The 13,228-nt window shown below is 46.3% G+C and overlaps 1 protein-coding gene across 1 annotated transcript in view; it reads left to right on the plus strand.

The window, feature by feature from the left end:
- Positions 1-10,310, plus strand: part of Lamc1 (laminin subunit gamma 1) — a 116,136-nt gene extending 105,826 nt beyond the window's left edge. Inside the window, exons 23-28 of the mRNA XM_087906424.1 lie at positions 825-974; positions 1,162-1,276; positions 2,284-2,483; positions 2,668-2,826; positions 5,365-5,464; positions 7,470-10,310. Of these exons, the coding sequence (XP_087762550.1) occupies positions 825-974; positions 1,162-1,276; positions 2,284-2,483; positions 2,668-2,826; positions 5,365-5,464; positions 7,470-7,726 (981 nt within the window). The 3' untranslated portion in view covers positions 7,727-10,310. The remainder of the gene's footprint in view (positions 1-824; positions 975-1,161; positions 1,277-2,283; positions 2,484-2,667; positions 2,827-5,364; positions 5,465-7,469) is intronic.
- The last annotated feature ends 2,918 nt before the right edge of the window (positions 10,311-13,228 follow it).

Genomic DNA, 13,228 nt, shown 5'->3' on the forward strand with positions numbered 1-13,228 from the left:
TACCTCTAGTCTGGGTAAGAGCCTGCCCTGCTTCTTCCTTCCAGACCTCCAGCTGGCTCACTGGTAAAGGTAAATTCTATTTTAATTATGCAAATATAACTTAGTAAGATAAAGAACTATAGACATGAAGGAGCAAGGATTTCTTGGTAATATGAATACTTCCTCTAGATGTTTCATATAAGTCCAAACTGTGATATATTTGAGTTAACTTGAAGCAGAGTGTGGCTGGAGCCTTCCTCCTAGGCCTTGTGTAACAGAGACCTAGAGAGCAGTAAGGAGAGCAAGCCTGCAAGAACTATAGCAGCATGCCAGAGCAGGTAGAACATTCGGGAGTTGGTAATGTTTTATTTCTTCTAGCGATGGTTTCTCACCCGAAGTCCCCATATAAATATCTTTAATACTAAATTGAAATTGACCATCTTGCTCCCTGTATCTGAGGTGTCAGCTGGTTTCCCAAGGTTTGGGTCTCTGCAGATGAGTCTGTGTGTGTGCAGTGTGAAATAGACGGGGTTGATATGATGGCTGACAGAGGCCCACAGCTGGGGGAGGGGGGTAGGGAGAGTTACTTGAAAGGGACTTATAGGAAGATATGTTCTGTGGGCCTCTTGTAGGAAGATGTGTTTGAGCCGTGGGCGGGCAGAGCTGTGAAAGCTGATCAAAATACAGGAAACCTTCGGAAATCACTAAAGTATACTTGATTAAAAAAAAAAAAATCCGCAAACTCTTGACCCCTGCTGTCTTTCTGTCAATTGAGCCTTAAATCTCACAGTGCTCCTAAGCATCCTTGTCATTTGTTGTGATCATTGCCTACATGTTCGTCACAGAATGAAGCAAATAAAATCAAGAAAGAAGCTGCGGATCTGGATCGTCTAATTGACCAGAAGCTGAAGGACTATGAGGACCTTCGGGAAGATATGCGGGGGAAGGAAAATGAAGTAAAGAACCTTCTAGAGAAGGGAAAAGCTGAGCAGCAGGTTAGTTTGATTTGCCACAGGCCGCATTTCTGGAGGCAACAATTTAAACGACTCAAGGGTGAGCCGCGTCTAGCGTGCGGCCTCTGTGTCTGCTTCAGTCTCTAAGCTGTGGCTGTGAGGGGCTTGTCTGCTAGAGGGAAAGGCCGGCCCGGAAAGGTTTGTCCTCTGACCTACCATGCATTTGCAGACGGCCGACCAACTCCTAGCTCGAGCTGACGCTGCCAAGGCTCTGGCTGAAGAGGCTGCTAAAAAGGGACGAAACACCTTACAAGAAGCCAATGACATTCTCAACAACCTCAAAGGTATGAGAGGGCCAGGGAGCAGCAGCGTCTCTGCCTGTCCCCCGCAGAGCCGGTCAGAGTCACTCTTCCATTTGTTTGTAGCATGCTTCCCGCTGAACACAATAGTGTGCTAAATCCTATACACTGGCTGCTTCCATCCAGTAGTTAACTGTGGTCTGCTTCCATACTTGGTTTAACCTCCATGGTCTGCGTGTGTGTGTGTGTGTGTGTGTGTGTGTGTGTGTGTGTGTGTGTGTGTCGGGGGGGGGGCTCTGTGTGCACGTGCATGTGTAGACCTCAAGCTGATTCCAGGTATCTCCTTAATGGGTTATTTGAAGCAGGATCTCTTGGCAAATCTGGAGCTTGAGTATTTGAAAGAAAAATCAGAGTGCCTCTGTCATTTTACCCTGGCATTCTTGAGTCAGCCATGTGTAGGAGGGTGGTCTCGCATTAGACTAACTTGCGTCCCCACAGTCTACCTGCTTAGCTGACTTCAGTGATAAATGGAGATTATCTTTTTTTTTCCACCACTGATATCTAATTCTTTGTTTTGGAGAAGCACACCCGCCCAGTTCACCGAGGGGTCGATTTGTGTTTGGTGAAAATAATCACAGGTTCTATAAGCATAAGAGTTGCAAGTGTAGCTTTGGTGTCAGGGTCTGTTTGAACCCCTGTTCCACAGATTAGCCTCTTGGGTTGCTGGTTTCCCATTCGTCAGCAGAGTGTCATACTGCACCCGACACACAGTAGACCCCCGAAGACACCGACTGAAGCAGTGGTGTGCCAGGCCTATGTGGCAGTGGCTTTTCAAGTAGGAACTCTACTCAGAAACCGATGTTCAGGCCTGTGACTAGTCCTGAACCCTTCTGCACAGGGCTGGGTGTGTTCTGCCCTCTCTGAGGTTCAGCTCCAGTTGTTATTCTTTGTTTCCCCAACAGATGTTTGCTGCGTATAAAGCAAAATCCAATTGCAGTTTTGTTTTCTTTTCGGCAGTTTAATTCAAACGTGTGCCTTGAACTCCTTTTTAGATTTTGATAGACGTGTGAATGATAACAAGACAGCTGCAGAGGAGGCTCTCAGGAGGATTCCCGCCATCAACCGGACCATAGCTGAAGCCAACGAGAAGACACGGGAGGCACAGCTGGCCCTGGGCAATGCTGCAGCGGATGCCACGGAGGCCAAGACCAAAGCCCACGAAGCAGAGAGGATCGCCAGCGCCGTGCAGAAGGTAAGTGCTTCCCTCTTCGCCAGCCCCTGCTCACACATCTCATGCTCTCTAGACCCGAGTCATGCAGAGTTTTTTCTCTGCTGTAGCAAAACAGATTATAGGAGGGAGTAGGATGTGCTCTAGGAAGGGAAAGTGGCTCTGGGGTCTTTGGTTTGCTTTGGTCAGCAGTTCCTTCTGTGCCTAGAATGCCACTGGCACCAAGGCCGACGCCGAGAGAACCTTCGCAGAAGTGACGGATCTGGATAACGAGGTGAACGTTATGTTGAGGCAGCTGGAGGAAGCCGAAAATGAGCTGAAGAGGAAACAAGACGATGCCGACCAGGACATGATGATGGCGGGGATGGTAAGAGCGCCCCGTTGTTCAGAGGCACTGGGAGACACCCCCCCCCAAATGCCTTTTCCATGTGAACTTCAGGTTTGTATTGCATTTTCTGGTCAAGAATTGGGTCAGTAGCTTATGTAGAAGACAAAGAATTTGGCTCCTCTGCCAGGTATTGGTGTTGCACAATTGCCCTGTCCCTAAACCACTCAGTTAGAAGCAAAACATTTCCCCCACAGCTGGAGTTTTAGAACACTTAAAAAAAGCCGTGTGTGTGTGTGTGTGTGTGTGTGTGTGTGTGTGTGTGTGTGTGTGTGCGCGTTTAATGTGGCTGAGTAGGTGATTCATACATGGGATAAAATTAAAATTGTTTTAAAAGGAGAATGCAGTGAAAAGCCAGTTTCTTCCTGAGTCCACCCAGCTGCTCTCTCACTGGGGCAGAGGCCAGATTCTTCTACAAGGCATCTGAGGAGCGCTCTCTGCCACTGCACGGAAACACACCAGCCTCACACCAGCCTCACACCCGCTTCCCTTCCGCACCTCTGTGGTGACTGTGCACAGCAGGCCACTGTGGCAGAGTGCTTTTGTGACTGACTGGTACACGGGAGAATGAGGGGCTATTTTTCTTCATTCAGTGTTCTGTTTTGCATTAGAAAGGACTTACGGGGGCTAGGGTGTGGGAATAGCTCCTGTTTTGAGTTGTGGTCACAGGGTCGGTGAATATCGTCAGCTTGTTTGCTCACACCCTTGCTGTGTTAGGAAGAGGCCTAATCTTTCCAGGCCCCCAAAACAGGGCCTTTTGCTGTGGGTCATTTTTACCTTGAGATAGAAAGGACAAATCAAGGTCTAGTGAAGTGACACCTCTCTATGCACCCAGCTGAGCTTTTGGTTTTGTTTTATGAGACAGGGTGGTCTCCCTCTGTAGCCTTGACTAACCTGGAGCTCGCCCTGTAGACCAGGATGACTTTGAGCTCATAGAAATCTTCCTGTTTCTGTCTCCTGTGTGCTGGGATTAAAGTTATGCACCACCACAACTGACTAAAACAGCTGAGTTTTTAAACTTTGTGCTGGATTATCCTGCGATTTTAATGTAAAAATGAGGCTCAAATGGAAATTACCATGAAGCAAACACCAATGTTTCTCTTATGGCTTCTCTTTTTAAAATATATTTATTTATTCCATGTGTGTGCATGCACGCACACCGTAACACACGTAGCTGTCTCAAGACAGCTTGTGGGAGTTGGTTCTTTCCTTCCACCATGTGGATTTGGGGCCAAGAACTCGGGTCATCAAACTTATTGGCCACTTACCCTTTGAGCTATCTTGATGGAAGCATTGTATTTAAAGCATATTGAAAAAGTAGAGAATACATATTTATGAGTTCCAAAAAGGAATATGGGTTTAATTCGAAGGGCAGAAAGAGAATCCACTTTGTTAGTTTTGATACATAACTTCTTGGGATCAGTAAGCCATGCCCTCATACACTATTCCTTTTGTATTTAGATAGTTTTGAAAGTCCACCATCCAGTGAGTATTGCCTGGGTCTAACATTTTTTTCAACCAGAAGGGTTGTGGTTCTTTCTGGAAGACCACAGGTTAAACAACAGAGTTCTGTGTCCCAGTCCCAGAACGGTCTCAGAAGCCCATGTGGCACCCTGAGAGCAGCTGCAATTTGAACTGAGTTAATCATTTATTTGTGAAAGCTTTTTCATTTTTTTCTGCTTTTAAAATTTTCACATTGTTTTGAGCCCTAAATGTTTCCTTTGTTTTGACCCCAAAACAAGGAACAGTAATTCCTGGTGGGGCCTGCAAAGCCGCTTGTTGTGTGCTGTTGGCTGTTGGTGGGAGCATCTGCTTCCCGACGCGGAGACGCTTCCTTCTCCACTGCTGCTTCCTGTGACTCATGCCCAGTGTGTTTGTTCAGGTTTCATGGAACTTTCCCAAATGTATTTACCTTTGGATGACTTTGAAAATATCCTTTGTATTCCGTGTGTGTGTGTGTGTGTGTGTGTGTGTGTGTGTGTGTGTGCAGTTGACAGAGAATTTTCAGAAAAGCCTTGCTTTGCTTATGAAAACTCTCCAAGAATAGGACATCTCTAAATAACTCAATCTGTACTTAAAAAAAATAACCTAATTCTACCTAATGCATTTTACCATGTGTTTGCCCTAGGTGTTCTGGAGTGGAGGAAGTGAGAAAATGAGATAGTGTCATTCCTCTGAACGCATATGTCAGGAAGGGCAGCCAGGCACAGGAGTATATACCTACAGTCCAGCACTCGGAAGGCAGAGACAGGAGACTCTTTTATTTGAGACCAGCTTAGGTTACATAGCAAGACTGTCCAAAAAAAAAAAATCATAGGAATTCTGATTGTTCCGTGCAGTAGAAATAATATCCTCCACCTGAAGAAAGACACCACCCCAAAACCTGCAGAGGGTCTGTGACTCAGCACTTGGAAAGGGGGGACACATCTGAAAATAGATCTGCTGTCTCACTAAGGGAAATATTTAGAGAAGATGAAAACACGGAGTCAGGGGTAGTCATGCTGTTTACTCTCCCCGCAGGCTTCACAGGCTGCTCAGGAAGCTGAGCTCAATGCCAGAAAAGCCAAAAACTCCGTTAGCAGCCTCCTCAGCCAACTGACTGACCTCTTGGAGCAGCTAGGTAAGTAACAGAAGGCTCGTCCCTGCCGGCACCCAGGGCTTTGTGCCGTTCTCAGGGTCTGATGCCACTGACTCTGAGTCCACTTAGCCCGGAATCCTCAGAAGCACTCGCTTACTCGTCAATATTAACGTTTCCGTTAGCTCTTGCACAGTCAGGGCTGCCGTACCCAGTGTCTTGTCTGGCAGCACCTTCTGAGGTCAGCTGCAGCAGCACAGCATTGCCAGGCGGCCAGCTCTAGAGTGAGGAGGAATCCGGACTCTTTGCTCAGGTGCTTTAGGTGCCATCTCCGGACGCTGCCCCGACTAGGACACCCTGGTCTTTACATTTGAAGATGAGTGCTGCCAGCCAGGGGTGTCATTGATGGCCAGGGTTCATCGTGCAATTAAACAGTCATTTCCCTTTAGTTCCTCCTGCTGGTGGGGTTCTGTAAGGGGTTTGAAAGGCTCCATGGTAGAATAAAGAATTCTCAGATCCATCACGCAGAATTCTCTCTGAGAACAGTTTGATGAAGTGAGAACTTTAACACTAAAAGACTACTAAAAGTTTTAACAAAACTTTGTTTGTTTTATTTGGTTTCCATGGAAATACAAGCACACTAAACCCTCCTTTTAATCTAGTTTGGTAGAGGCAGCTCTCCTTTTAGGATCCATAACCTTTTGTCACCAGCCTCCATTTTGAAGGAGTAATATAGCCTTTGAAGACTGGGGATTGTTTTGTGTTGTTTGTTTTCCGAGACAGGGTTTCTCTGTGTCTGTTTCTGGAACTCGCTCTGTAGACCAAGCTGGCCTCAGACTCAGAGATCCAGCTACCTCTGCCTCCCGAGTTCTGGAATTTGTGTGCCACTGTTTTGTTTAGTTTTTTTTTTTCTTAAGACGAATAATATTTTTTTCTGCCTCAAAGATCAATAATAATAAGTTATGTGCCAGCAGATGACCCTGAAATGGACGTAAGCTGAAGAGAGAGAAGGGAGAAGAGGCAGACTTTGCGAGCAGGGAGACTGGAACTAGATTGCTGGCTCTATCACCTAGGTTTTAGGTGGGCAAATAAATTCCTGGCCATCTGGGAGTCAGTGAGCTAGCTAAACTGTCTCAGGAGACTGCTTCTCTCTGTTTGTTTTTATTTGCTATGGAGCATCATCTTTCAAAGGGATCTTATTTTTTCTTACTGAGTTTAGATTGAGGCTTTGCTGGCGTTATCTCAGCATTTCAGCCTTGGCCATTTGCCATTTTCTATTTTCCTAGTAAGGTCTAACTTTTACAAAGAGGAAGTGATCTCCAAACCAGCGCATCTTCTCTGGAACCTGGGGGTTGCAGGCATATGCTTCTATCTTAGAGATTTTTATATTCTTTGATGATACTGAACTGCCCACAGATTACACATATGAACTGTCAAAGAGGATTGGGTGTTACCAAATGGCTTTCTTAAGCATAAGCGAGGTCTAAGATTTGGTAGCTGTGCATTTAGAAAACGTTCCGTGAGGGCTGAAGAGATGGTTCTCCAGAGATGGAGTGGGTAAGGCACTTGCTGCCACGCCTGACAACCTGAGTTCAGTCCCTGGGACCCACATGGTGGAAAGAGAGAACCAATTCCTGCAGGTTGTCTTCTGACCTCCACATATATGTCTTGGCATTCATGCAGACACACATGTACACACACACGCACACACAGAGAGAGTAATAAATAATAACAATAAATATTTAAAACTTAAAACATTCTGTGAAAACCAGTGTTCTCAAGAACAAAACTACGACTGTTCTAGTATTAATGATCCACTCTGCCTGCCCTTGTTGGCCAGGCCAGCGCTGCTTAGACCTTGAACACAGCACACACAGCACACACAGCACACACAGCACACACAGCACACACAGCACACACAGCACACACAGCACCTTTGAGTCAGGGCAGTGCTAGCCTTAGTTTATGACAAAGCAAGAGGCTCTTGGCGTCATGTTCCAGTTCTCAAGGAATGAGCCTGTTCTCCTTTGTGTCCTTCCTGACTCTACAGGACAGCTGGACACCGTGGACCTGAACAAACTGAATGAGATTGAGGGCACCCTGAACAAAGCCAAGGACGAAATGAAGGTCAGCGATCTGGACAGGAAGGTGGCTGACCTAGAGAATGAAGCCCGGAAGCAGGAGGCAGCCATCATGGACTATAACCGAGACATAGACGAGATCATAAAGGACATTCACAACTTGGAGGACATCAAGAAGACCCTACCGTCCGGATGCTTTAACACCCCGTCCATTGAGAAGCCCTAGTGACGAGAGGGCTGCAAGGCAGTGCCCCCGGAAGGGGAGCCCTGGGAGGCCACAGTGCCTTGACACAAAGATTACACTTTTCAGAACCCCCCACTTCTCTGCTGCTCTCCATCACTGTCCTTGTGAACCACAAAAAGTCGGAATTTAAAGAGGAGCAGGTTAAACATCCTGAACCAGGAACAAAGGGTTTGGCCTAATAAAGTCTCTCTTCCATTCACGTCAACCCTTTACCCAGCAACCTTCCCTTGTTTGCCTGAGGAAATGGCATCCTCCAGGGGCAGACCCTTCCCCTTCCCTCCTCTCAACACCAGCAGAACCTATCTCCGTTCTCATGTTTCTATGAAGGAAATGTTTGGCTCCTCGTCATAGCATTGAGATGGCCAGTATGCCCCGTCTGTGGATAAAGAAAGTGCCTCCGCATCTTCAACCTCCTCTTTAAACAAAAGGAAATAAACATCCTGTGCCAAAGGTATTGGTCATTCAGATGCTGGTAGCCATCCACCAGTCATGCTAGCTGTTGAGTGTAGGACACTGAGCCGTCCTGGGAAAGACTGCACTTAAGTGTTGGTCTCCCGGAGAGTATGGCTCAAAGACACTTAGGATCTCTCCCGTATGAATTGACCAGGAAGATAAACTGTTTCCAAATCCATAGGCAGCTGATACAAAGTCTGGATGGGCAGCTTGCACTCACCACTACACTAGATAACTTTTGATATTTTTATAAATGGGACTTAATGCAGAAGAAACAGGGATGCGATAACCACTAAATTTTTTTTTTTTCCCAAACCTAATTCTTCAAGCTTTGTTAGTGTGTTAGTCCTGGAATTAGTGTTAAGATATCCGTCAAACAGTTGGTCTCTAAGATCTTGACCAATGGAAGAAAAGTAAATTCCCTCCTCCCCAGATTTTCTGGAACATGAGGTGTAGCCAGTCTCATTAAGACTCCATATGTGCTGTCTTCTTCTCTGTTGGGGAGAGGTGTAATGTTTGCCCTAAGCTTGAATTCGCTTTTTCTAACGTTCTGTATTTAGAACTCTTCAAAATACATCATTGTTTGCCAGATCCTGGTGGCAAATGCTATCGCTCAGTGTTTCACACAGCTGCCAACACCATCTAGTTCCTGCACTTTGTGGCTCCACCCACTCTCAGTCTTTCCTCTGTATGGAGCGGGAAGAACCTTGTGTGGCATTTCCTAGTAGGATTCTCAACCTCAGATCCTCAGCTCTGTGGTTTTCTTAGGACCACACTGTGACAGTTCCTGCCACATGCCCCCTTTCCTCCTGCCTACCTGCCTCTGAGATTCATATATAGCCTTTAACACTATGCAATTTTGTACTTTGCGTAGCGGGGGGGAAAGAAACTATTATCTGACACACTGGTGCTATTAATTATTTGAAATTTATATTTTTTGTGTGAATGGTTTTTGTTTATCATGATTATAGAGTAAGGAATTTATGTAAATATTCCCAGGCCTCCCAGGAGGGCACTGTCAGTTCACGTCTTTGCTTGGATTTCCCTCTTGCTAGCACAGGGAACCTGTACACCCCCTCCCTTCCTATGGTCTCCAGAGTCATCCCTGCTCCCCAGTGTTTTGCTCTGCCTCCGCCTCCGCCTTGTGTTTGCAGCACCTTCATTGTCTGACCATAATCTCAGCCTGCTCACCTCCACAGCCAGACCCAAGAGGGCACTCGGGCGCTCTCCCCTGTTGCCCTGATCATCTGAGCTGTAGCTCCATGCTGTCCTCCATGCCTGCCCCAGAGCAGCCACCAGGTGACAGGGCAAAGTAGTTAGGAAACTTACGGATGGGACTCTCCCATTCCTGAGCGGGATGGGTCAGTTTTGTAGGGAGCATGCGATGACTGAGCACTTTAGGGCGCCAGGCACAGCCATGACAGGAAGAAGACTGTTCAGTCTGTCTCCACCTCTGCTGGGCATATGGAGATCACCAGAATGCTCGGCTTGGCACCCCTGAGGTTCCACTCTTGCTCCTCCGAGGTCTTTTCTGCCACAGCAGAGGCATGGCTCTTCCTCACCAAGTTCAGTGCTGATTGGCTAGTTCCTCTGATTACATGCTCGCCACCTAGCAGGTGCATGTTGGTCACAGTTGCAGGAAAATGGCTGAGACAGACCACCATCATCCGTTGGGTCAGCTCCACTCCAGCAGGGCTTAGGCCCTGGTGGGTGGAGTGTTTGGCTTGGTTCATCCTTTCCATCTGTGTGCTATATTTTTAAACAGAAGTTTATTTTTAAAAATGAAAGTTATTTACAAGATAATACCTATTAAACTCCTGCAGCACGGCCATTGTTTTAATGTGTAGTTTCAGTGATCTGTATTTTATGTAATAGAATTGACAGGATGGCTGCTGGGAAATGCCGGGTGTCACACAGAATAGATTGTTTTATCTTTTCCCTCTGGATTCCAACTGTGGCCCTTTTAAATGTGCCTTCACTTTAGCTGTTTGCCTTAATCTCCACAGCCTTCCTCTTCCGGGAGGTTAGTAAAGCGCAACACTTGGCATTTTCTATGTTTAAAAAGAAAGCAGTATTTTATTTATAATAAAATCTGAATATTTGTAACCCTTTATATCTTGTGTGGCCTGAATGCGGTGTGCGGACATAAAATGTGTTAAAAGCTGTAACAGGTGGGTGACTGCTCGTAGCGCCTCGGACTGCCATGTCTTCTTGAGAACCAGCCAGTGCTGTCTGCTTTTCATTTGTGCTGAGGGCTGAGTTTAGGTCTTCCAGCATGCGAGGCAAACACACTACCAACTGAACTACATCCATCCAGATTTTTTTAATCTTTTAAGACAGGGTCTCCCTGTAGTCCGATTAGGCATTGAACTTGTGATCTTCCTGTTCCTGCCTCAGCCTCCTGAATAGCTGGATCACGGGATCACGGGATTGCACCACTAGCCTCAATGTTTTGAGGGTGTTGTTTTTTGTTTTTTACTTCTTCAAATTGTGATCTTCATTGTCATCTAGAATTAGCAGGTTTTTTGTTTACAGAGCTAGACTAGGTGTTATTCAACTCTTGTAGCACAGACATGGCCCAAGACCAGAGACGCAGATGAGGAACCTAGATGTGCTGCGGTAGAATCCGGGCGATCTGGCTCATGTCTGCAATCCCAGCACTTGAGAAAGGATGCTTTGGATGCTTTGAGGCCAGCCTGGGCTACAGAGAGAGCTTGGCTCATTGAGTACAGCACTTGCAGTAGAAGCATGAGTCTGGAGTTGAATCTCTAGAACCTTCCAAAAGCAGGGCACAATGGCATACATCTGTGATCTTTGTGCTCCTACAGCAAGAGGAGAGACAGGAGAATCCCCAGAAGCTTGTACCCAGCTAGCTTGCCATATTCGTGTTGAACAGCAAGGGAGCCTGTATCGGACAAAGGTGGAGGGCAGGGACCAGCACCCAGAGTTGACCTCTGACCTCCGCATGTGCATGTATTCACTTGCACTCACATACTGGAATGCATGCACACACGCACACAAACACACATAAATAAATAAATAAATAAATAAAAAATATGCCATGGGCCTGCCAGCTACTTTTAATTCACTGAACTTGAGTAGCAGTGTGCATGAGAGGCTGCCTTTCTGTCCATAACTGTGTCTAGACGAGAAATGCTCTCAGACTTGCGGTAGACTGAAAGGGAAGAGAAAGCTGGCTCTATTAACGGGACAGGTGTGTACCTAGCTCCAGCCCCAACTGGAGACCAGGTGAGACATTTTGGAGCTAGAAATGGCAGGAAGGCTTGGGACCTGCAAGTTCTCCTCCCTTTAACTCCCGAGTCCTCTGTTTGTCTCTCTGGGTCCCTCTGAGTCTTGAGCCTCCTTTTCTCAAATCCTGTTCTGGTCATAGCAAGGTCCCTGAAAAGAACCAGCAGGCTCCTCTCATTGGATTTCCTCAGGGAAAGTTTTGGAGGCACTATTAGCCTTTGCCCAGATAGTTGTGTGCGCCCCCTTCTGATTCACAGGGTCTGATTGAGAGAGGAAACCCGAATAACTGTGTTCTTCTCTAGGGTTGCTGTCTTGGTCTTTCTTAACCTCCTCTCTGCCTGTTCCGGTTGCCCCCAGACACTTTTCCCACAGATGCCGCTCTCTTCCCGACATTGCCTCTGTGTGAGGTTAGTGCGGGGTCAGCAGAAGCTCGGCCTGAACAGGACTGTCTGAGAGCTGGGCTTTCCAATGGTGGATTACAGCTTCTGGGCTGCTGAGCCAGCACCCAAGAGAAAGCCTCAAGAGGCAAGCTGTGATTTCCATGATTACACGTTCAGCATGGCGAGAGTGTGTGCTGAGACTTGATGCCCTCCTTGCTACATGCTTTGTGCAGTGCTGTCTCAGCGGGCCGGCCCAGACCAGCAGGCCTGGCCCAAGGCGTTAAGTACTGTCACCCAGGTATCAGGGCTCTGTAAGCATCTCCAGGACCCTGTGTTTCAGAAAGTGACTTCATGGGGCTGGAGAGATGGCTCGGTGGTGAAGGAGCATGCGTTGTACTTGCAAAGTACTGGGGTTCAATTCCCAGCCCCCATGTGGTAGCTCACAAGTACATGGGACACATGTACATCCCTGGGGTTCAGAACAATAAAACTGTGTACTCATTGCTGTAATTCCAGCACACAGGAGTTTGTGGCCAAGCTGGGCTACATAGCAAGTTCTAGGCCAGCCTGGGCTATTTAGCAAGGCTGTCTCCAAAATAAAGATTGGTATAGTACTATTAACTTAGATGTGGGTTTGTTTGTTTGTTTACCTATTTTTTGTGGGGTTTGGCATATTTTTTTTGTTTGAGATAAGGTCTCACTATATAGTTCTGGCTGCCCTGGAACTTAGTCTGTAGACCAGGCTGGCTGGAAACTCACAGGCTGAAATTAAAGGCATGCACCACCATACCTGACTCTTTTTTTTTTTTAAAGCACTTTTAAATATCAGTCTTTCTCTTCTAGGCCCACTTTTAAAGAATAGAGTTTGAAACAGAAAACAAGAATGTTCCACATTTATATTCCAAGTTACAGTCAAGAGGTGTACACAGTTCAATATAATTATTTTCCTCTCATTTCCGAATGCATAGCTTGTTACTTTAGACCACATATAATGTCTATTTTGCTACTTGTTGCAATAGCCTAAACTTCCAAATGAGGTTTTAAAACTTTTCATCCAAATATCCATGTCAGTCATAATATACAGGGATTTGTTAAGTATTCGTGAGATATAGAAAGTTAACTTAGGAAAGACTACGCTTTTAAAACTTTCTGTTATAGATTCAGACTTAGAGAAAAATGTTAAAGGAGATAAACCCTCTAAAACACCAGACTTCTCGGAATCCCCAAACGTTAACACCTCACTTTGCTTTAGCCCTCCCTCTTCATTGCTTTCAATTTCTCAAGCATTCTTTGAGAAAGAAAAACAGAATCATTTAAGAGCACAAGATCCAACACTTCTCTGCATGTTGCCCAGTGATAGCGATTCTCATATAAATCCAGTAGGATTGCTAAAATGGGGACA

The sequence above is a fragment of the Myodes glareolus genome, chromosome 5 (assembly GCF_982192425.1).
Source record: "Myodes glareolus chromosome 5, mMyoGla1.1, whole genome shotgun sequence".
In the NCBI taxonomy this organism is placed as follows: Eukaryota; Metazoa; Chordata; class Mammalia; order Rodentia; family Cricetidae; genus Myodes; species Myodes glareolus.